This window comes from Penicillium canescens (assembly GCF_028828765.1).
Source record: "Penicillium canescens strain IBT 15451 chromosome Unknown utg000005l_segment0_segment0, whole genome shotgun sequence".
Classification (NCBI taxonomy): Eukaryota; Fungi; Ascomycota; class Eurotiomycetes; order Eurotiales; family Aspergillaceae; genus Penicillium; species Penicillium canescens.
In genome coordinates this window covers 685,600-705,095 of record NW_026703967.1, presented here as the reverse complement: position 1 = coordinate 705,095, position 19,496 = coordinate 685,600, and the positions used below count along the sequence as shown (strand labels likewise).

At 47.8% G+C, this 19,496-nt stretch overlaps 11 protein-coding genes across 11 annotated transcripts; 6 read left to right on the top strand and 5 right to left on the bottom strand.

Annotated features, from left to right (window-relative positions):
- Positions 1-135: 135 nt before the first annotated feature.
- On the top strand, positions 136-447 carry N7446_007887 (uncharacterized protein; the record flags this gene model as incomplete). The annotated part of the gene is made up of 2 exons (XM_058516632.1): positions 136-175; positions 290-447. 2 exons carry the CDS (start codon positions 136-138, stop codon positions 445-447), a joined length of 198 nt encoding a protein of 65 aa, XP_058370278.1.
- Positions 448-2,033: 1,586 nt separating this feature from the next.
- Positions 2,034-2,451, bottom strand: N7446_007886 (uncharacterized protein; the record flags this gene model as incomplete). The annotated part of the gene is made up of 2 exons (XM_058516631.1): positions 2,034-2,315; positions 2,374-2,451. The coding sequence occupies 2 exons, from the start codon at positions 2,449-2,451 to the stop codon at positions 2,034-2,036; spliced, it is 360 nt and encodes a 119-aa protein (XP_058370277.1).
- A 1,060-nt stretch (positions 2,452-3,511) lies between these two features.
- N7446_007885 (pentapeptide repeat-containing protein) lies at positions 3,512-4,261 on the bottom strand (the record flags this gene model as incomplete). Its single annotated transcript, XM_058516630.1, has 1 exon — positions 3,512-4,261. One exon carries the CDS (start codon positions 4,259-4,261, stop codon positions 3,512-3,514), a length of 750 nt encoding a protein of 249 aa, XP_058370276.1.
- Positions 4,262-4,907: 646 nt separating this feature from the next.
- Positions 4,908-5,326, top strand: N7446_007884 (uncharacterized protein; the record flags this gene model as incomplete). Its single annotated transcript, XM_058516629.1, has 2 exons — positions 4,908-5,125; positions 5,248-5,326. The coding sequence occupies 2 exons, from the start codon at positions 4,908-4,910 to the stop codon at positions 5,324-5,326; spliced, it is 297 nt and encodes a 98-aa protein (XP_058370275.1).
- Positions 5,327-6,537: 1,211 nt separating this feature from the next.
- On the bottom strand, positions 6,538-8,038 carry N7446_007883 (uncharacterized protein; the record flags this gene model as incomplete). Its single annotated transcript, XM_058516628.1, has 4 exons — positions 6,538-6,945; positions 6,998-7,546; positions 7,605-7,873; positions 7,918-8,038. The coding sequence occupies 4 exons, from the start codon at positions 8,036-8,038 to the stop codon at positions 6,538-6,540; spliced, it is 1,347 nt and encodes a 448-aa protein (XP_058370274.1).
- Positions 8,039-9,931: 1,893 nt separating this feature from the next.
- Positions 9,932-11,538, top strand: N7446_007882 (uncharacterized protein; the record flags this gene model as incomplete). Its single annotated transcript, XM_058516627.1, has 4 exons — positions 9,932-9,983; positions 10,048-11,234; positions 11,331-11,345; positions 11,398-11,538. 4 exons carry the CDS (start codon positions 9,932-9,934, stop codon positions 11,536-11,538), a joined length of 1,395 nt encoding a protein of 464 aa, XP_058370273.1.
- Positions 11,539-12,060: 522 nt separating this feature from the next.
- N7446_007881 (uncharacterized protein) lies at positions 12,061-13,014 on the bottom strand (the record flags this gene model as incomplete). Its single annotated transcript, XM_058516626.1, has 1 exon — positions 12,061-13,014. One exon carries the CDS (start codon positions 13,012-13,014, stop codon positions 12,061-12,063), a length of 954 nt encoding a protein of 317 aa, XP_058370272.1.
- Positions 13,015-14,148: 1,134 nt separating this feature from the next.
- On the top strand, positions 14,149-14,967 carry N7446_007880 (uncharacterized protein; the record flags this gene model as incomplete). Its single annotated transcript, XM_058516625.1, has 4 exons — positions 14,149-14,255; positions 14,308-14,480; positions 14,728-14,887; positions 14,946-14,967. The coding sequence occupies 4 exons, from the start codon at positions 14,149-14,151 to the stop codon at positions 14,965-14,967; spliced, it is 462 nt and encodes a 153-aa protein (XP_058370271.1).
- A 2,201-nt stretch (positions 14,968-17,168) lies between these two features.
- Positions 17,169-17,597, bottom strand: N7446_007879 (uncharacterized protein; the record flags this gene model as incomplete). The annotated part of the gene is made up of 1 exon (XM_058516624.1): positions 17,169-17,597. The coding sequence occupies one exon, from the start codon at positions 17,595-17,597 to the stop codon at positions 17,169-17,171; it is 429 nt and encodes a 142-aa protein (XP_058370270.1).
- Positions 17,598-18,016: 419 nt separating this feature from the next.
- Positions 18,017-18,478, top strand: N7446_007878 (uncharacterized protein; the record flags this gene model as incomplete). The annotated part of the gene is made up of 1 exon (XM_058516623.1): positions 18,017-18,478. The coding sequence occupies one exon, from the start codon at positions 18,017-18,019 to the stop codon at positions 18,476-18,478; it is 462 nt and encodes a 153-aa protein (XP_058370269.1).
- A 38-nt stretch (positions 18,479-18,516) lies between these two features.
- Positions 18,517-19,109, top strand: N7446_007877 (uncharacterized protein; the record flags this gene model as incomplete). Its single annotated transcript, XM_058516622.1, has 2 exons — positions 18,517-18,854; positions 19,070-19,109. 2 exons carry the CDS (start codon positions 18,517-18,519, stop codon positions 19,107-19,109), a joined length of 378 nt encoding a protein of 125 aa, XP_058370268.1.
- Positions 19,110-19,496: the final 387 nt, after the last annotated feature.

Below are 19,496 nucleotides of genomic sequence, written 5' to 3'. Positions count from 1 at the left end.
ACATGGACAATGACCATCAACGACTAATCACAAGCAAGGCCGATGCCCATTGAGCTAATAGAAGCGCTGTCACAGACTTAGGCCTGAGACCGTTACGGTATACGTACGAAAGCAATCTGGATAAGACGCAGTGAAATGTTTGGACCTAGTCATCTCAGCAGCCCACCTTATTCAGGTAAGACCCCGAGAACAGCTCATGCCCGTGTTAGTGCCTGTCTTTGTGTGCACGGAGGCTGGCTCTGGTGCTAGTTTCGTTTTGCAGCCAATGAAAGTCTTCCTAATCAATTAGGAGACGCAGCCCTGCAAATGGTCTATCAAAAGGTTCGGGGTGCCGCCGAGAACAGCCATGTGCTTGGCGCTGGTCCCGACGTGCACGGCCTATGGGCTTGGAGGCTAGGCTCTCCCGTAGCCAATGATGACCGCCAAGACATATACCAGGAGCTTTAGCCAGGACTTTAAAGCGCAAGCACGGACTCTTGATCTACGGACAGGCACCGCACCGCACAGGGATAAAGACAAGGCAACGGATCGATTGCAGTTGACGTGAGGCTGATATATGCGGGGCTGCGACGTAGTTGTAGCGAATTGCATCTCATCATGTCATCGGCCGACCTTATCTAGGCATGCGACTTGAGAACGCCTCATGTACGTGTTGGTGCTAGCCCATGTGTGCACGGAGGCTTGCTCTATGGCTTGTCTGCCCTGGTGTGTTAAATTACTCAAAAAGTTGACTGGCCCCTGAGCACATCCGACGAGAGTCCGTGCGTGCCTGTGCGGTGCGGTGCGGTGATGGCCTGTGCGGTGCTGACCTGTGCGGTGCGGTGCTGTATGGTTCACCGTCTTCTTCCTCCCTATTTTTGATCCTTCAAAATTTCTGGCCATGTCGTTTGGTCCCCAATCCGGTTCAACCGTGGACTCTGTTATGTCGCTTTTCAACGAGAAATTTAGGAATCGTCTTGAGCAAGGGTACTATAACATACACAACAAGTTTTCATCCAAAGAGGCCCCTCGTGTCATTACTTGGGTCGATTTGTGCAGGGAAAGCGGTACACAATCGAGCGATTTATCGAAAAGTCAAAGAAACGCCAGACGCCGTGCCCGAGAATTTGGCCTAGAAACCCTACAAATCGGAAAAGATATCTTTGCATTATGTTCACGATCATTCGCCATTTCAAGTCTCCCGACAATTACCCATGGCTCTTTCTATGATATGCTCAGAGAATGGTGGGAAGCAAAGCCAACACTGGACGCTCTTTCGAGTCTTGCGGAGACGTTGGATACTCTTTTGACTTGTGATGAACAGACATACGTCCTGCTGCGCAAGCAGTTCCTGTCGCCAGAAATACCTGACAGCAAGAATATACGAGCCTCTCCTTTAAATCGATCCTCATGTGAAGCGCCAATATGCAAGTCCATTGATGCTTCTCAGACAAGTCACGATAATTGTATGTTGCAAACTCACGATTAAGTGATTCATATTGAGCTGACTATACCAAATGGCTTGGTCAACACTTGGACAAAAATGCCTCTTATAAAGAGAATCGCAGCGCCGAGAACGACAACGGAAAATCTCACAAAAGGTTGGGAGTTTTCGATGAAAGCAATATGCCTCCAGCCAAGCGCCGTGAGTGGAACTGCTCTGCTCCACGAGAAAAATCACATTATTGACATCCATGCGTGTTCAAACAGAAAGCTTCGCTCCACAACGACCACCGCAAAGTCCGCCGATGGTACGGTCTCAGGCTTTAGAGATGAAGTCGGTTGCTGGTCAAGGTAAAATACTCTTTCCATGAAGCAAGCGGTAGTTAAGGCTTAAACAAGAAACCAAGAATACACAAACCCACTGGTCCTCCCTCTTACGTCCGCAGCGGCAAAAGTCTTCGCTGATGCTGTCATCAAATCCGTGGAGGGGGGCCACCGGGGCCAACTGGCAATCACGCTCCCAAAGCCAGATATGCAACAACCATATATATCCATTCCTTACGAAATATGCACCCAGATCATGAGAGTGTACAGCGACCAAGCTCATGACGCTACTCCTGCTTCATGATCACTTTCACCAGAGCTTCTCTCATCGACCAGCAATAGCATCCAATATCTAGGATCACCATTTTCGACCTTATCGTTGGGTTAGAGGAGGTCGGGAAACTTTGAAGATGGTCATTGCCCCGGAAGAAGCTGACACTACCCTCGCCACCGCTCAAGTTGATCACAATTGCCGTGGTAAAATCGTACGGTCCTCTCACTAATATTTTGTTGTCGTTTGTGCTCAACCATTTCCCATTTTCTTCGATCACAGCTTCTTTATAGCCAGTCTGGGAGTTGCTTTTAACATTCCGTCTATTATAACGGGGCACACAGAATAAGACGTACCAGCTCTTTGTATAGGCGCTTCAGTCCTTCATTGTCTTCTGCCACGGTTGTAACATCCTCCGTACGAAGGGACGTCATGACGAGCATTCAAAGCACTGCTTGTAAAGAATGGGGAGCGATGGTAGAGGACCGCAAGCAGTAAAGTCGGTAACACCTCTTGACTCTTTTGGGACAGGACGGTGGCGACTCGATTGGGGACTGGAAAAAGGTACGAAGAGTTTCTTGTTGAAAATTTCTTCTGGGAAACTCAGAGGTCTTGTGTTAACAATCTGGAAGGCCCAAGAGCAATCAGTCAGTTGCGCAACAGGAAATTGAAAAGTTTTCCGGTTACCGTTTGATTCGCAGGACAAACCAATGCGTCATCCAGGAATGCTAGAATGAACTCGACAGGATCAGGAGACTTCAGATAAGAGAGAGATCACTGATATAATCGAAGTCTTCTGATAAATGAAGAGTGAATCAAGATCTTTGCTTGTTGGGCAGCATTTCCGCTGAGGAGGAGGGGTGACTGAACCGAGTGGGGTCTTGACAAGATAGCCAATTGGGAGGACGGTAAATTAGTCAGCCACATTTCGATTACCTGATATATGGGACTCTGCACACCACCGGATGGGTATCAATTACCAGTGATAGGTTTGGACGTTTTCTGCACTTTCCATCTATCAATTTTGATGGGCCTACGCAGATAATAGGCCTAGTAAGGAAGCCGTAATCCATGGCTGACAGCAAATTAGAAAATATACCGTCAAAACATGATTTAAAAGCCCACGTGGTTTAATAGAAAAGCGTGCTTAAGCGTGATTATATTTTGCGCGTGATCATTATCAAGTGTCGGTATATTTGAGCTGTGTTATGTCGTACAATACCACTTTTCGTTGTGTCCCCTCGGCTTATCGATTATATAAGCGTATTCATTCAGATCTCTAGATTACTTCTTGGCACATCATACTGTACAAAGCGACTCCGAGGTCGTGAGTCTGTATAAATTCAAGCAGTTTACCAAACGGCACAATTGCAAGACTATATTGCGGACTAACAAATAATGCCTGCACGACCAACTTTAAACATAAAAGAACCCGATTTTTCATGTACTACCGGCGCATCGTTGGCTAAATCCAACGGCAGGATCCTAAGCCATTCACACACGGTTCTGACTTCTTGTCGACAGTCTTTGATAGGTAAATTTGTAAGATGATGACCGGTATCGGAGACACGTTATGAAGAAGTAACCAACGTGTGGCAACGCACCATCTAGCACCGCATCATCTAGCACCGCACCGTCCCGCACCGCACCGTCCCGCACCGCACCATCTAGCACCGCACCGTCCACCGCACCATCTAGCACCGCACCATCTAGCACCGCACCGTCCACCGCACCATCTAGCACCGCACCATCTAGCACCGCACCGTCCCGCACCGCACCATCTAGCACCGCACCGTACACCGCACCATCTAGCACCGCACCATCTAGCACCGCACCGTCCCGCACCGCACCATCTAGCACCGCATCATCTAGCACCGCACCGTCCCGCACCGCACCATCTAGCACCGCACCGTCCACCGCACCATCTAGCACCGCACCATCTAGCACCGCACCGTCCCGCACCGCACCATCTAGCACCGCACCGTCCACCGCACCATCTAGCACCGCACCGTCCACCACACCATCTAGCACCGCACCATCTAGCACCGCACCATCTAGCACCGCACCATCTAGCACCGCACTGTCCAGAACCGCACCGCATCTCAAGTGCACAAAGATGGCTATGATGACAGTGTGGGCTTTGTATTCCAAACCTCTCAAGTACGTTGAGTAAACTTTCACCACTTTCACCTTGGCCTCCAAAAAGCAATTCTGTCTGATCGGCTTCAAGCAGGAAACAACCATGCAGCAGCAAGCCCTGAAGTTAGAGAACCCTTGCCAATGATGACGGTCGGGGTACCATACGAAACATTGGTACGATTCAGGGGTATATAGTCGTGTGTGTTGATAGCAGTCTCGTTGCCGCAGATAATCCACTACGCTGCCCTGCGTTTTCGACGAGGATCTTGCGAAGCCCGGTTATTTGTCCCCTTCAACAGCGATTCATTTTGTAACTTGAGATCCATGGGTTTCTTCACGAGGATTTCTATGTGGTTTCCTTCTAGCCGATTTCATTTCTCGATCTGCCAACAAAATATCGTCCTTCTGGGAAAGCCATCCACCCCCAGGTGAGAACGACACAATCGTACATAAATCCAATTTACCTACATGTCCTCCGCCACTGGTGTACAATACGCCTACAGTCACCGACCCTCCACCCGTGCCAGCTCGCCCATCTTATACTTTAACCCGCGTTTCTATACAACCGGGGTCTCCCACTAAACACCATACCTTTCCCTGGAACTACCAGTCGAAGGTACCTGTACAAAATGGCCTCGCAATCCCTCCAGAAGTAAGATATCGAACTTTGATCACTACCAATGGAAACCGCTAAGTGGATAGATTGCTAGCCAATTCACGGATCGGCCCTACAAAGCCGCCCCACCTCAAAATGCTAGACACTTACATGGGAGAACTCAATTGCTACCAAGAGGTCCAGGCGTATCTACTTTTTAATGCGAAGATGGTCGATGGATCTCGCAAGACCGTGTTCATTGAGCCACATCGGATATTGGAGGGAGACAAGTCAACAAACCCACGGGACCGGGATCTGAACCGCCAAGCTAGGTGCAAAGTTCTCGATACGGAGTGGATATGCTTGGAAGCTCGGTATGCAAGTAATCGAGAATAGCTATAAACTAGTGATTACCTCAAAAACCAGAATCAAACCATTGGAGATCACTCGAGATTTACTAGTTCCAGAGCTAATTATATTAGCAGCTTAGTCTTAGGTCTAGCAGGGGTGCTTCCGTTTCATCTCCACCGCTGGACTCGGAGCCGCCAGGCGTCGTGCTTCTGACCTGCACCTAGATTAGTTACTAGGCATGGAAGATTCGGTGATTTGTGGTGCCTAAGTCTGATTTGTACTTCAGCGGTAGGCCAATATACCTAGTTAGGAACCTGTAAGATCTGCAAGCGCAGTACAGGCCGCCTGAGCATTGGAAAGGCTTCACTAGCTGTGTTGTCTCCCCACCGCCAGTTTAGTGCCAGATCGAGGCTCATAAGGTCGTCGCATATGGGACAGTGCCTCATTTATTTAAAGGTTTCAATCCCCTAGGCTCGTTTTCAGACTTGACTTATCCTAGTCTTTTTCTACTTCACAGATCTGTGGTCTGGCCTTGACTTTCCAACAAATGTCGGAAGACAAAAACAGACTTGCTGTTATAGAGGGCATATTCAAGGAAGCAAACAAGAAATATGCCTGCCCTGTGTGCCTTCGTTCTCAAACCAGTTTCTATACGTTGGAAGATCATCTGAGTCGGAAGGATCAAAAGGAGAACGACGGTCTACATAGAAAGCTCATGGAAAAGGACTTATCGGCATTCCATAACAACTATCGAGATGTCATTAAATGGGCTGCAGGCAGTGGACTGGACCGTCAAGCTGATCGAGAATCTGCATTTGAGATCAAGTTTGTTGTTAAACAGGGAACCTCTAAAGAGTCAGGTTCCATTGAGATGATGATCCGAAATTATTTGCGCATTGCAGAAGCATCAGGGATGCTCTTTGTATGCCCTTTGTGTCTTGAAAAAAGCTTTGAATACTTCAACACCAAGAAGGAACTTTTTCAAGACCACTGTCGACATATTGGTGATCGAAAACACGAAGACCTCATGTCGACCGATCCAGCAAAAGTTCTTTCCTCCTATAGGGCCGCAATGAATCGTCCAGGAGATGAAAAGTTACTTTTGAAGCGCAATCGAACCGGACCCGTATCGTATCATCCATCTTTCGCGATTGCCGAAGTATTCCGGGAAAGAAGGTTGGTATCCTTTGTATATTTTGAAATCACTGGCCTCAGCTAAAAACATGGAACAGATTTGACAAAGCGCCCTAAAAGACCTGCATTGAAGAAGGTACACTGCTAGCTGGAAATTTATGTCAGTGCCGACCACAGCTGTGGCGCGGGGGTTGAAGAAGTAAATCTGACAGGGATCGTGCATACTTCCGACTTTCGATTACTGCTTATTTATTGAAAAGATTTTTAATCAAAATGAATGGACTATTATCTCAATAGAAGACTATCTAAGCCCAAAACAGACAAGAAAAGCTTCGACAAAAAGAAACTGGCAAGGTGTAGTCCCATGTTGGTGAGAGGAACCATTTTCCCTCACCGCGTACATGAGGTCCAATGGACTGAACTTCATCTCAGGGCCCGGACGTGGGCCTGTCAAAGTATAGGACGCTGATGCCGATACAACATTCTGCGCCCATCTGGTATCGCCTCGAGCCCAGTAGAAAATTGCGGGCGAAAGAAAATGTAGCGCGCATGTTCTCACGCTTATGTGTTGTCGATAGTACTTGTAGCAGCCCTCTGGATTGACAAGATTGCCGAATTTCCTTAGTGTGTCTGTCGCGAGCCCGCTCACATTAATAACACCCTGAGCGATGGCTGTCAGAGAATAGTAATTGCGACGACGATAAAAGGCCTGCAATACTTTGTCAGAGCTGTAGGCGAGGAGGTGCCTTCGTTTAACATACCTCAGCAAGAAGATCAACTTGCAAAGCCACATCGATCCCGGCTGCCATACAATACTTGACTCCATTACTGAAGTCATTCCACCTTCTGTTCAATAAAGATTGCGCTTGTCTTTGCTCTCTTGATTGATTCTCATTCTTGCTGAACGCAAGCGTGATATATCCGGAGAACAAAGCGTGGTCTTCCTTCGTTATGGCCTCGGCGAGAGTAGAAATTTGTTGTTCGCATCTAATGTGGTCTAAAAACCAGATGTTTGTATCGAATGCAAGGTTCCAGTCCACGTCAGAGTTTTTGTAGTAGTCACAAAAGCGGTGTTTTAAGACTTCCAATTCCTCCAGTATATGGCGGGCAGTTGCTGGCCTTTTGAGAAGCTGCTGCAAGGGATTAATGATGACACGGTCCAGTGATTTGTCAAGCTTTTGTGACAATCCCTTCATCGCCTTGGGTGGTATAAAAGCACGCGGTTGTCGTCGCTGTTGTATGAGTAGGTTTTGCCAGGTATGCTCGATTGTGACAAGTATGAAGGGGTCCGATTGCATTTCCTCCAATTCCTGCAATTCGTCAGAATATTCGCGACATGAGTGTTTTGCTGGGTTGATGATGGCTTACCGTTTTCAACTGCAATAATATATCGCAATGTTTCGGTGCCTTCAGTAAATCGGAATAAAGCTTGACACTGAGAAGGCTGTATTTCCAGAGAAAAGACCTAATGCAGTCAGAGTCGTTGCCAGAAGCTTTCCGTACAAAGTCTTCGAAAGGAATGCTTGTGAATTTGTCACGGCTCCTTCTGAAAAGTTTTGTAGCGACTGCAGCAGGACCCTCATCAAGGATCTGAGTCAAGCCCAGCCCCCAATGCTCCGAATTCTGAAGGTATTTCTCTTGATGAGCAAGAAAAACCGGCAATCCCTTGAGCTTGGCATACTGATCATGGATGAGCCCGAATTTGCAAAACCTCGAGGTTGAAATTTCGTCTCTTTCGCGTAATATGTTTTCGAGTTCTTCTGGCCGCCAACATTGGTGATCTGTTTGCAAACCATCTTCATTTTCGTTTTGGTCAACCGTTTTTGGTTCCTTAGATCTTTCTGTCAAGGAGTAGGCGGTGCTCGAGGATGAGAATGAGAATTCATGTGCAATAGCTGGAGGGCAGAATTTTTAGCTCGCTGTTCAGATCCAAGACCTACAGATGCCGCAATGCAAGCATACCTTTTCGCTCGTTACTGTCATTTTGCATATTGGTGGCCATCTTCATGGAAAGCTGCACATTGGGCTTGTGGTCGAGTCCAGTGATGGGTGCATATTTATAACCTGGCAAATATCACGCCAAGAAACGATGACTCGCATGAATGTCTGCGGCCGCATCATCGGTAATTGCTTCTGCTCGTAGTCCCTGAGCCTACCACAGTGGGCCCCAAAGCCTAGTCCCTGATCAGGCGAAGGAGGTCTGAGCGGCCCCTGAGAAATTCTTATCCGACAGGTCGGCTGAAGCGCCTGTCGCCGCTGGCCTAGAGCAGCGTTTAACCACTACATGCTTATTGGTGGGGCATAATAGTTCGACCAATCGTTTGCGACTGACGCCGTCGAGCATTGACGGGAGATCAGCAAACTCCATACTGTGGCCCCAGGAGCTGTTAGTCAGCTCTCGTAATTACGGCCCGTTTCACCCCAATAGATTTCAGTGAATTAAAACCTCCTTCGCTGGTAGGAAAAGCTGGGAAGGAATGAGTGTCTGGGGCTTTTAATACCACTTGTGACGCCCGGAATACCGGTAAAAAAGATCCCCTCCCCCTTTCCTTCTAAGTCCGGCTAGGTCCATCATTCACCGAGACTGGTGATCAGTTCACGCAGCTGCACGCCACGCATCTTTTCCATTGGACCTTGTTTCGAGCAAAATTATCATTACAGGGCTTCCCTTCCCATTTAGTGAATAATTGAAATCATTCTACCTTCTCGGCTGCATACTTGTGCTTTACACATTGACCCCTTGGGTGGTGCTCGTGCCTTGGGTCTTTCCCGTTGGGTAGTAGTAGTGTCTACAGGGGTCATTTATAGGAAGCTGTGACCCTATCGTCTAAAAGCAAATCAATCTGATCGGCTTCAGGCAAGAAAAATAACCACGCTGCAGCAAGCCCTGAAGTCCTGAAGTTGGAAATCCACAGTAAGGACGACCGGTAACGTTAGATTTCTATGTACATTAATGAAGTCGTACTGAAACTTCGCTTTGGCCTCCCATCGCGGAACCAATTCTAATTGTTCAACCGATCCTGGAGTTGGACAATCGTACTTAGTGATGACGATCAAAGTACAATGAGGGACGCTAAATATTATCGGACAGCCCGATTGCTCTCCGCCCCTGTTGTGCATCACATTGCGGATATATAACGACATAGAGCCACAGGTCTGGATTATGAAAGTGCTTGCTACCACCCGAGATTGATCGACGGCTGAAAGATGGAGAGACTCGTAAATTGTGAGGCCGCTGCGTTCATATACCAGGCTGCACTGACCCTGTACTTTAGGCTCACACTTACCTTTCGGGCAAAAATTCCTCGAGGATATAGAAAGGGTGGTTGAGAACCTCTTAGTGCGGATGTATTGGGCGACTTCCCGGTTTCCCGTATCGCTGATGGAGCTCTATGAATATATATTCGACAACATCGGTCCGATAGACAGCAGGACCATACTTGCACAATGGATGCTGGCAGTGGGGGATACAAAATACTATCCTTTCGAACAAAAAGACCCATGGTGGCCCATTACGGCAGGTAAACGAACCTGGAGCAACTTTTGTCTTTCCAGATTGACTAAAATCACCAGAAAGAAAAGAAGTCCTTTTCTTCATTCTCTGCGGAGATCACGGGCAGCCGTTACCTTTTCGACAGTTATACAGATCTTTGCAAATTGTCGACATCAGTTCATCAACCCGACAGACACTCACAATGGCCATTATAGTGCGAAGGCTTCATTTATGGAGACTGAACCAATTGCCTTGTACGTATTCTTTGGCTTTAATCGCATTTCTGGGAAGGCTAACGGCTCTCCTTACGTATTCAAGACCTGTACCGGGGTTCTGTGCAGGCTTCATCACCAATCAAAGATGAGGGTTGTCTTACTAAAGGTTCGCACGTCTTAGGCATTCCCTACTCATTCCATTGTACCACAAACCAAGCGACACCCATTTCCAGCTCGACGTCAGTACCCGAAGCGTGCCAGCAGACGCCATCGAACAATCCCATGACGCAGCATACTATCATACCTGACGAGACTTATCCCCATACTCCAAGGTTCGAGCCTTGCTTTTCCCATCCGGAGCACCCTGTATTCGGGCCGCAGATTCTCTCAAAGCCTCTTTTTAACCTGGAACCCCTTTTTGGTACGGACGCATCATTAAATAGGTCGTCTAGTGGAGATCAACGACCATACAAGGGGCTTGATGTCTCTGTTCATCAGGACCTGAAGCACCTTAACGGCAAGAAGCAGCCCATACTCTCCAGGTCAAGTGGAGCGACGCTGGGCTCTATCGTCAAGCCGTCGGGTGTCAAATGCGACGAACATGGATACACAAAGCATTTCACCACCCCAAAGCACCTCACACGTCATAAAGAAAGCCACTTGGAGAAGGAACCATATGCCTGTTGGATTCCTGAGTGCCACTGCACCTTCTCACACAGTGACAATCTTCGAGTCCATTACAAGCGACTACACGCCAAACGAGAGAGCTTCGGACGCCCTTTTCCCCACGTCGGTGAAACAAACCCAGATCACAACCCGAAGCTGTTCCACAATGAGAGCCTACCGCATGTCAACGGCAATAGCCATCACCGATACTCTTCTTTCCAGGTCGGCTCGGGAGACAATCCTTCCTATGCCCCAGGCGTCTCGGACTCATCTATAGCCAGTGTTGCCCCTCAATCTACACCTGTCAATGTCCTCAGCGGCACTACAACAGATAGTTGCTCGTATCCTTCGAAAAACACGACATTTCGACGTCCAGCCCCTGTAACCATGTCACTGGTCCATCATTCGACCCAAGCCATGCACCAGACTCAGAAAAAAGCGACCGCGCTCCCCAAGGATGCTCACCAGAACAAACCGCATGTTTGTGGTACATGTTACAGCGCTTTTTCCTACCCGTCCCACCTGCGCATCCACTCCCGTTCCCACACTGATGTAAAGCCTTTCCGATGCTCTTATGTTGGATGTGGCAAATCTTTCTCTGTCCGCAGCAATGCGAACCGCCACGTGCGTAATATGCACCGCAACAGGCCAAGAAGAGGTCGACTCCAAAGCAACAGTTGTACCATGGAAACTTCTACCGTCTCATAAATCTTTCGACAGACTGCCAATTGTGAGGTAAGATCTGCTCCACCCAAGGTTATATAAAGCTAGAACTCATCATTACCAGACCATTCGCCAGCATACGGATCCTGATCTAGTGTTTAAGGCATCTCCGATGGTGACTTGTGATGATAAATCCCCAGCTCCCAACACATATCCACATGCTGGATATTGGGAGCCTGAGTCAGAAGCCATGTCGTTGGCTTAGGTAACATGCAGGTGCGCTCAATATAATGCTGGCATGCCAGGAAAATTCAGTGATGACTCTAGTACCGGCTGAAGAGTGGATACAACTGTAATCCTTGTAATGTTGTACTATTATACAGAACGATAACTACTCAATTCTTAGCTATTTTTAACACCCATATCCCGGCGTTCATGGAGGTGACAATTATTCTAAAGTAGTGTTCATTTCCCAATAACACCCCAAGATGAAATTCAACCTCTAAATGTAACATGTGTAAAGCATACAAAGTACACCGAGAAGTTGCTGATCTTGCAAATATACATTCGAAACACCGCTTCGCCACGAAGCGCGGACTCATTAACCTCTTCCTCTTCTGCCTCCGATATTTCCGAACAGCTCATCAGATTCCACACTTCCATTTCGCCTATCTGCTCCCTGTTCATGCTTCGGTGGAGATCCTTTCCATCCGAAGATATACAGAGAACGACATTGAATGCAAACATCCGAGACACGCAGGCAGCAGAGCAGCTTTAAGCTCGAGAATCAACAAAAGGAAGAAGGGCTTCCACCAAAAGCTCCACATAAGCTGTCGTGATTCAGCGATACATCGGCAAATGAGAAATTGGATGGATAGCTCAGACGGGCGCTAATGAAGAGCGGGCTACCAACAAAATGTATCGGGGAAGCGGCATCAATAGCGTCCAAACCATACCCCAGGCTTGGATCGTGGAGATTCTTGGTGCTCGGCGTACGAACATTTGATTGAGTACTCCGTGACTTGTCCCCATCGAACAGGTGGATAGGAACATGTGCAGCTGGCTTAGTCCCACTCAGAAATGGAACTACTGGCCGCAGGAAATGTACCACACGTGGGGGAGGCATCAATGGCACGAAAAGCTTGAAAATAGCTGCTTTAACATCCTCACTGCAACCACATAGTAGCTCTCCGGAGCCGTCTTCTTCTAGCCCTTCCAGAGCCTTGACGTGGGTCCGGTAAACGAACTTGTTGACGGCTTCGACAAAATCCTTATGCAATTTGTCCAGCTGAGCTTGCTTCTCTGGCCAATTCCACCTGTATGTAGCTGCATCAACTGATTGAAATTCTTCATAGAATCTCTTGAGGTCATTGATCGTCCCTTCGGTTAACTTGAAAGCCACCTCGCTCCGTGAGACCATGTCAACATGCACGACATATGCCTCGATATGGATCATCCAAGGCCGGTTTTCTGGCATTACGGAGCTCCATGACTCGATGTCGATTATCCCAAGCGTGTTCTCCAACATCACCGAGCATAATGCCCAGATTGCGCTCTTCGATGACAGTTTCTCACTGAGGTAGCTGGTTCGCTGTTTGAGATTGTTCAAAGGTCGCCTAGCCAGATTCACTCGCTTGAAAATCTGTACTAACCAGGATACATTATCATTCAGCACCACTATGGACGGCGCTCGTGGAGTAAAGGCGGCGGCAGAAGAGGGTAATATGGCAGTCGGCGGCATTGTTTATCTGAAGTCAATGGGTATTCTGGGTTAAACAGATGCCGGGATTTAAGTAATATAGGTTAGGAAGCATCATCAACGGTTACTAGGCGACCTCCTCGACAATGTTACCCAAAGCGCCCAGATTATCGCGGTAACTTTCCAAAGCACGGTAACGTTCTGAAAAGCCTTGTATTGATGCTAAGTGGGACTGCATTTGACCCCACAATAGGATGCAGGCAGGGGTTGACCTGTGCCCTTGTAACTTTGGAGCTTGGGTCATGGCGCGTCTAGACTCACAAGCGTCTCGCGCAGGATTTGAATGAAAAATATTGCGCGAATAATATGAGAGTGGCAATGGCGCATGGTATGCAAGCCAGACAGACCCCTCCGCATGTGGAAAAGGAGCGATATCCGGTGCCCCGTGACCAAGAAATAGGCGGTATTGGTCTGTCTTCCTATCCCTACCCACCATTTTATTACAGGAGCAAACCTCACATGCTTCCTTTCCTTCGGCGTTGAAACCTTTGGAATGGGATCCTGAGTCGATTCATTTTGTTCAGCCATTTGATAACCTACCTTTCTGAAGAGGCCTAGGATAGCCATTGGCCTTCCCACTATACCCTCTTCTGTTTTGAGGACCACCACAGGGTTCAGACCTCGACCCAAAGCAGTTAATAACATCTGTTAAGGGATTCAAGAGGCGAGTATTACCTCTGATTTGACTTAGTCGGGACCTTTAGCGTGCGCATCAAGTCCGATATAGCCGAATATATTGGCTTTCCAAAACATTAACGCACCTGCTCTCTGGCTTCCCACCGGGGGAGATCTGCTGTCCTGACTTGGATTCCATTCTGAATAATCTCAGTGTTTGAATGCCTTGAGATCATGACGAACAACGGAGATTGGCCTTTTCATCAGGTCTACCCTGCCTCTGGGCCATATACATGGGTATATTCGGAGAACACCAGATCTCCAGCTGAGACGAATCCATCTATTACCGCGTCGAATCAACTCAGGAGTTTTCCGTTCAATGTCCAACAACACAATTACATTGAAGCACGTCATATCTCCTCCCAGGTCGAGGCGGTTGGCAATTCCCTTTATGATGGCACGGGTACTAGGTTTCGGGAGTCTGACGGGCACGCTCACACAATGTCCACAAACCACTCCATTGCAGCCTCAATCCACATGGCAAATTCCAGCGGTGTGCAGATTTCCTCACGAAAGATGATAAGATTTGAGGAACAGCCGCAGAATAAGTAAGGAAACAGCTTCCTTTACCATGATATAGCTAACACCTGATTTACATAGGAGACAATGGAATGAGAAAGCTACCGGCTATGTTCCTCTCCAGCCCAACGAGCCGAACCTCCATTTTGTGCGACCAATTAAGAAAAACTGGCTGCCATCACCTAACTCTAATAATCGCAATTCAGAGGGGATAACCTTCTCATGGGTCAATGGCCGACTTTCGGTGGATGATTGTAAGGTATTGAGGAGTATACTGACAAGATTTAGATCGAACGGCACTCGTTTCCGGGAGTATTTTTATCTTCATGTCCTACAAAGCTTGGACCTAAAGACATGTGCATATATCCTGACACTCTGGATGGGGGTGATGGGCCCGCTACTGCCAACTACGTCGTCAACCGGCCTCACTTTAATGGGGTTGGAGAAACACGGTACGTGAGTTCAATATACATTTTCCGAATTTGGGACTGATTGTCTCAGATACCCGCGGGGCGCTTTGTTACATATTACAAGGAATCCAAGGCGCAAAGCTTCCGTTCCTGAAGCTCCGTGAAGCTCTGTGGTCTCCTGGTATCGAGGTCCAAGATATCCATGAGGTAGAAGAGCTCCTACTCCTACGTGAAATGGAGGACCTGGAATGGTACGTACATTTGGTCCACTCCTGTGAATATCAGGGCTGATTCAGAATAATAACGCAGTGAACACAATATTTTAACCTAGAGTCCGAGACACTTTTCAATGAGCTATGGCTGGCTTACAATGTGACAAATGGGGAACATACTTGGAACAGAAACACTGAAACAATTTGATTTGCAATTCTACAATGTTACTTCTTCGCGTTCAATTATGCTTGTGTCATAGTCTACTTGCCAAACTGACGCTCCTGTTCGGACGACCCGGGGGGTTGGTGTTATGACTTCGGTCAAAGACGAAAGATTAGACGCTTCATATCAACACAGTTGCTATAGCCTCCCTTATGCCATCTCTTGGCTGAAAAGACTAGATTCAAAGGTGGTCTTTTTCTTTGTATCTAACGATCTTGCCACACAGCTATGATTCCACCTCACTGTAACTTTAACTCACCCCAGAATGATCATGTGTAAATGCCACCATGCGAGTTTGATCAACGGGTGAAAATGCGCCCCTCTGGTTCTCTCTGGCTGGTAATATGCATGCCCATTGTATCAAAGGGATCGCGAAGAAAGCGGAAACCGACTTGCTGAATTGTATGTTTTTCGATTGTTGCGCTTTCCCCGAGGAAGCTCATAGGCTATTCTGCGCCGGTACACCACCTGTACATCAATGAGGCCACCAATTCGCTTTTCAAAGAAAGCTGAGGGCCACCTGTTATTGGCAAGCGAGGCCCTTTTGGTATCGTGGAAGGGGCTTGATTTGAAGCGGAGATTACTTCGGAGGAGCACGGCTTCTCGACATCAATGGGAGGACTCGGCGCGGAGAGCTTTTTCGCGAGGTTGGATATTGCGGGCTATGTATAGTTGGATGTCAGTATGATAGAAAAGTTGACCAGGAGGTACAAAGCTCACTGTGAAACTGATTTGATGCGGTCGTGATTAAGCCAGAGGGTTCTGGACCCATGTTTCATCTCACAATAAAGGCGAGAGACAGTGGGCAGTATGCAAAAGGAAGCTGTACTGGAAGAAAAAAGCACCTCTGCGAAGAATGCTTTGTGTCTGGGCGTAAGTAGTATGAGTTGAGGTGGTACAGTACGCTCAATGTGCCGCCATGTTGACCACAGTATTGATTGCGCATGCCTTCTCACACGTGGGCTTGCCATTGTGTGAACTGGTTGCGATGAAATGCTTGCATGATACATCCATCGTCAAGTTTATCAGCCCTGCATCTTTGCAATCAATCTCTTGCGTGGGTAAATGTCTGGATCGGGACGGACGAAAGGTGTTCCGGCTAACTCAGGCTGCCCCCTTCAGCACCTGATCTCGGATTACTCAATCCATCCCACCAAGCCCTGTGTTACTTTCAGCCACTGAAGAAGACACAGCACCTTGGGGAGTCTTTGCCCTCCGTCCTCTTCAGGTAAGATTCAGGTCTCTGCTTTGCGCCATCTCAACCAAACTGATTGTCTTTCCCGTCGATTGCTTTGTTCCTAAGAAACCTTGAGCTAACAGAAGCATGTTCTCGTGTACAATGAAAGCTTCGCGCATGAGAGGATAATCTTCCACCTTAGCTGATCTCGAAGAGCTCAAAGCATCAAGGCTTCATGGTGCCTCGCGTCAAGCCTTCACGCGACTGAATCTGGCTGGTGATTCAGTATACACACAGCAGCGGAAGCCCCTTTCACCTAACGGAACTTGCTCGAACACAACAGCCTCAAGAAGAGTTAGGCTGCTGAAACTGAGAGGGGAAAAGAATCTACTCGGCACTATGGTTACTTGGTATTCCGTGTCTGTTTCTCTTCCTGTTTTTTGTCGTGAGCAATGCCTTTCGTCTTCTGTTGACGACAACATGACTGATACTTTGAATTGGTTCTATCAGAGAAAATTAAAGCGTCCCAAAGTACATTACGCACAGTCTTCGCCATGGCTACCAATACCTACCACCCTCCTTTCGAAAGCATCATTTCGGTTCCCCAATCCCACGGTCCCAGCCCTCTCCCCGACTCGCTCAATAACGATTGTCCTACCCTTGAGACATGGGTGGAAGCTATGGAAAACAAAGCGAATTATTTGCCTTTCTCTTGGCTGGTCGAAAGAGGTCAGGGGACAGAATCGGCTACCACCATAACCCATTTGCGGAGACAGATATCTATCCAATGGGGTGCATAACCGGCGCCTCAAAAGCCCAATGATATAGGAGGAGGGTATATTCGAATGATTTCTTGGCTTTATATTTGATTCAACAAGTTCACAGGGTTTCTAGTCTCGATACTCGTCCTGTTCTCAATATCAAGTTCGGTCATGCAGGTCTCGTAGAACAGTAACGGCCTTCGCGTCAACACCCCATATTGCGATGACTGTCTTGTAAAGATAAGGGTTCAGTGCTGGCTCAGGATTGGACTCCGACAACTTCTCTGTCATTGCTGTTGTCAATTCCAAAACCATGTTTTGATCCATGGTTTGCTGCGAATATTCCTTGGAGCATTTATAGCAGCTCATATAAACATAAATGTCACCGCCATAAGGATAGGCCCACTCCCACATTTTGAGGTTCCCACATGCCACAGTTCCGTTCACATCAGGAAAAGAAGACGTGAAGTTTTCCCCACAGGTCATGCAAACGATAGTGGTAAGCTTGTCTTGAGTACCAGTATATCCAACGACCGCTTTAATAAGATATCCGGCATATTCATTCACGTCAGGCATCTGCTCGTTCATTGTTGCAAACAGACCGGTGACTGAGCTATCGGTGGTCAATATCGCTCTCTCATGACAGTTGTTGTTCTGGGAACTCACACCCATAGGCCGAAGAGCTAGTTACTCTATCAAGGAAAGTCTCTGGTTCTAAAAGGCTCCTCCTGGGGCAGCAGAGCTTTTGTAAACGTTCGACGGGCTTGTCAGTAGAAAGAGAGTGTGCTATTGCAGAGTGGAACTCCCATTCAGAAAATTGGATCGACGGTCAGTGCTCTTACCAAGACCCATTCAGCCAAGCAGGTGTATTGTATGGTCTCATGCTAGTCACAGGATGCTCCACAGTATCCTAACTTGTAACTTACGTACTTTTGCGTTATAGGCGAAGCGAAAACTATCTTACCTATTACACCACACCGCTTCCTACTCCAGACGAGGCCCTGGCGATGCATTCAAAGGAGCTTACCCGCCCCACTGACATGATGGATTCAGGTGAAGCTCATAGCCAGCTCCAGGGGAAACGACTGGTTCGCGATTGCCACGCTGACCATGATATTAGCCGTCCTCTGGACCAAAGTTTCGACTTCATTCCGGCACATACCAGGCACAGCAGCTACCACCTGGCCGCGGCGACCTACGTTGACCCTAATTTGCAAGCGGATGGGGTGCGCTCCCAGCACTGCTTGCGACTTCGAACGCGGGAACGTAGCTGTGCAATTGGCGAAGGGGGCATGGAGCATTTCGACTCTCGTGGTGTTTGCTTATGGCCTTCCGAGGATGCTCCCTCGGATCTACTGGCCCTACTATGTCCAGATTCGTCCACTAGTCTTGTTCAGACTGTTTGTGACGAGCGGTCGATCATCTACTCTACCTCTGCTGAAGGATTGCCCCCAATCCCCATATGTTGATTCTCATCAACTTCGACCCTATGATACGCTTTCCTTACATGACCTCCCTGCATGAACAGAATGCGAGCACAAAGTCGGCCCGAAAAGTGCTCGATGCACCGCCGCCTGATCTTCCTTTCCCCCGCCCGCTCGTACAAAATGCGGAGGCATATCACCAAGCTATTCGTCAAGGCTATCGATTTGAACGTCCAACTTCCAAGAACTTTTCCAACTCACCTTTACTTGATTATGGGCCAGTAATGGACTCTTTCTTGTTGCAGCCCAAGACAAAGACTCTGCTCCAGCCAATCGCTGGAGCGTGCATCAACCTTGATGGTGAGGAATTGAACACTACAGACCCATTGATATACTTGTTCTTTGCAAACGGTGGCAAACCGTAAGCCCTCGCACTGATTTCAAAGCTTGCTTCATACTGACATAGATAGGATCGAACGATGCCAGACAATTAATAATGCTGGTCCAATTATATCCCACCAAGGCCCCATAAGTCTCAGACCGGGATCTATTTAGCTAGTAAGATGCACGACAGGGTACGTATGGTGAGCGATCTCTATAGTTGTGTACATGTCTATCTAACATGATATGGAACAGTTGGGGCATACTGCCGGACAACGAACAGGCCAAGGTGTAAGACCGCCTGATATTCGAACTAGTGCCTTGATCACCAACTCAGCCGCACAGAAGTATTTTAAAAGGGCCAAAATTGAGCCCAGGTAACAATTGCCCAGATCAATGGAGGCCGGTGTATGGCTTTGTCGAGGGCCATTGGCAAGAATGATTTCTCATAGGTCGGCAATCAATTTCTTTCACCTATTCCCACTGTACGCGCGCTGTTTTGGAATTTAATCAGCGGCCGCATAGAAGAAGGTGACAGGAAGAACTTGGATTGGCCCAATTCCTATTGTCGTCAGAAATTTTCGGCAACTCAGAACTGAGTCATCACTAAGTGAGGAGGATTTATTCGAATACCTTTCAAGGGACAAGAAACTTGATTATATGAATATTGGGCACAGCCTTT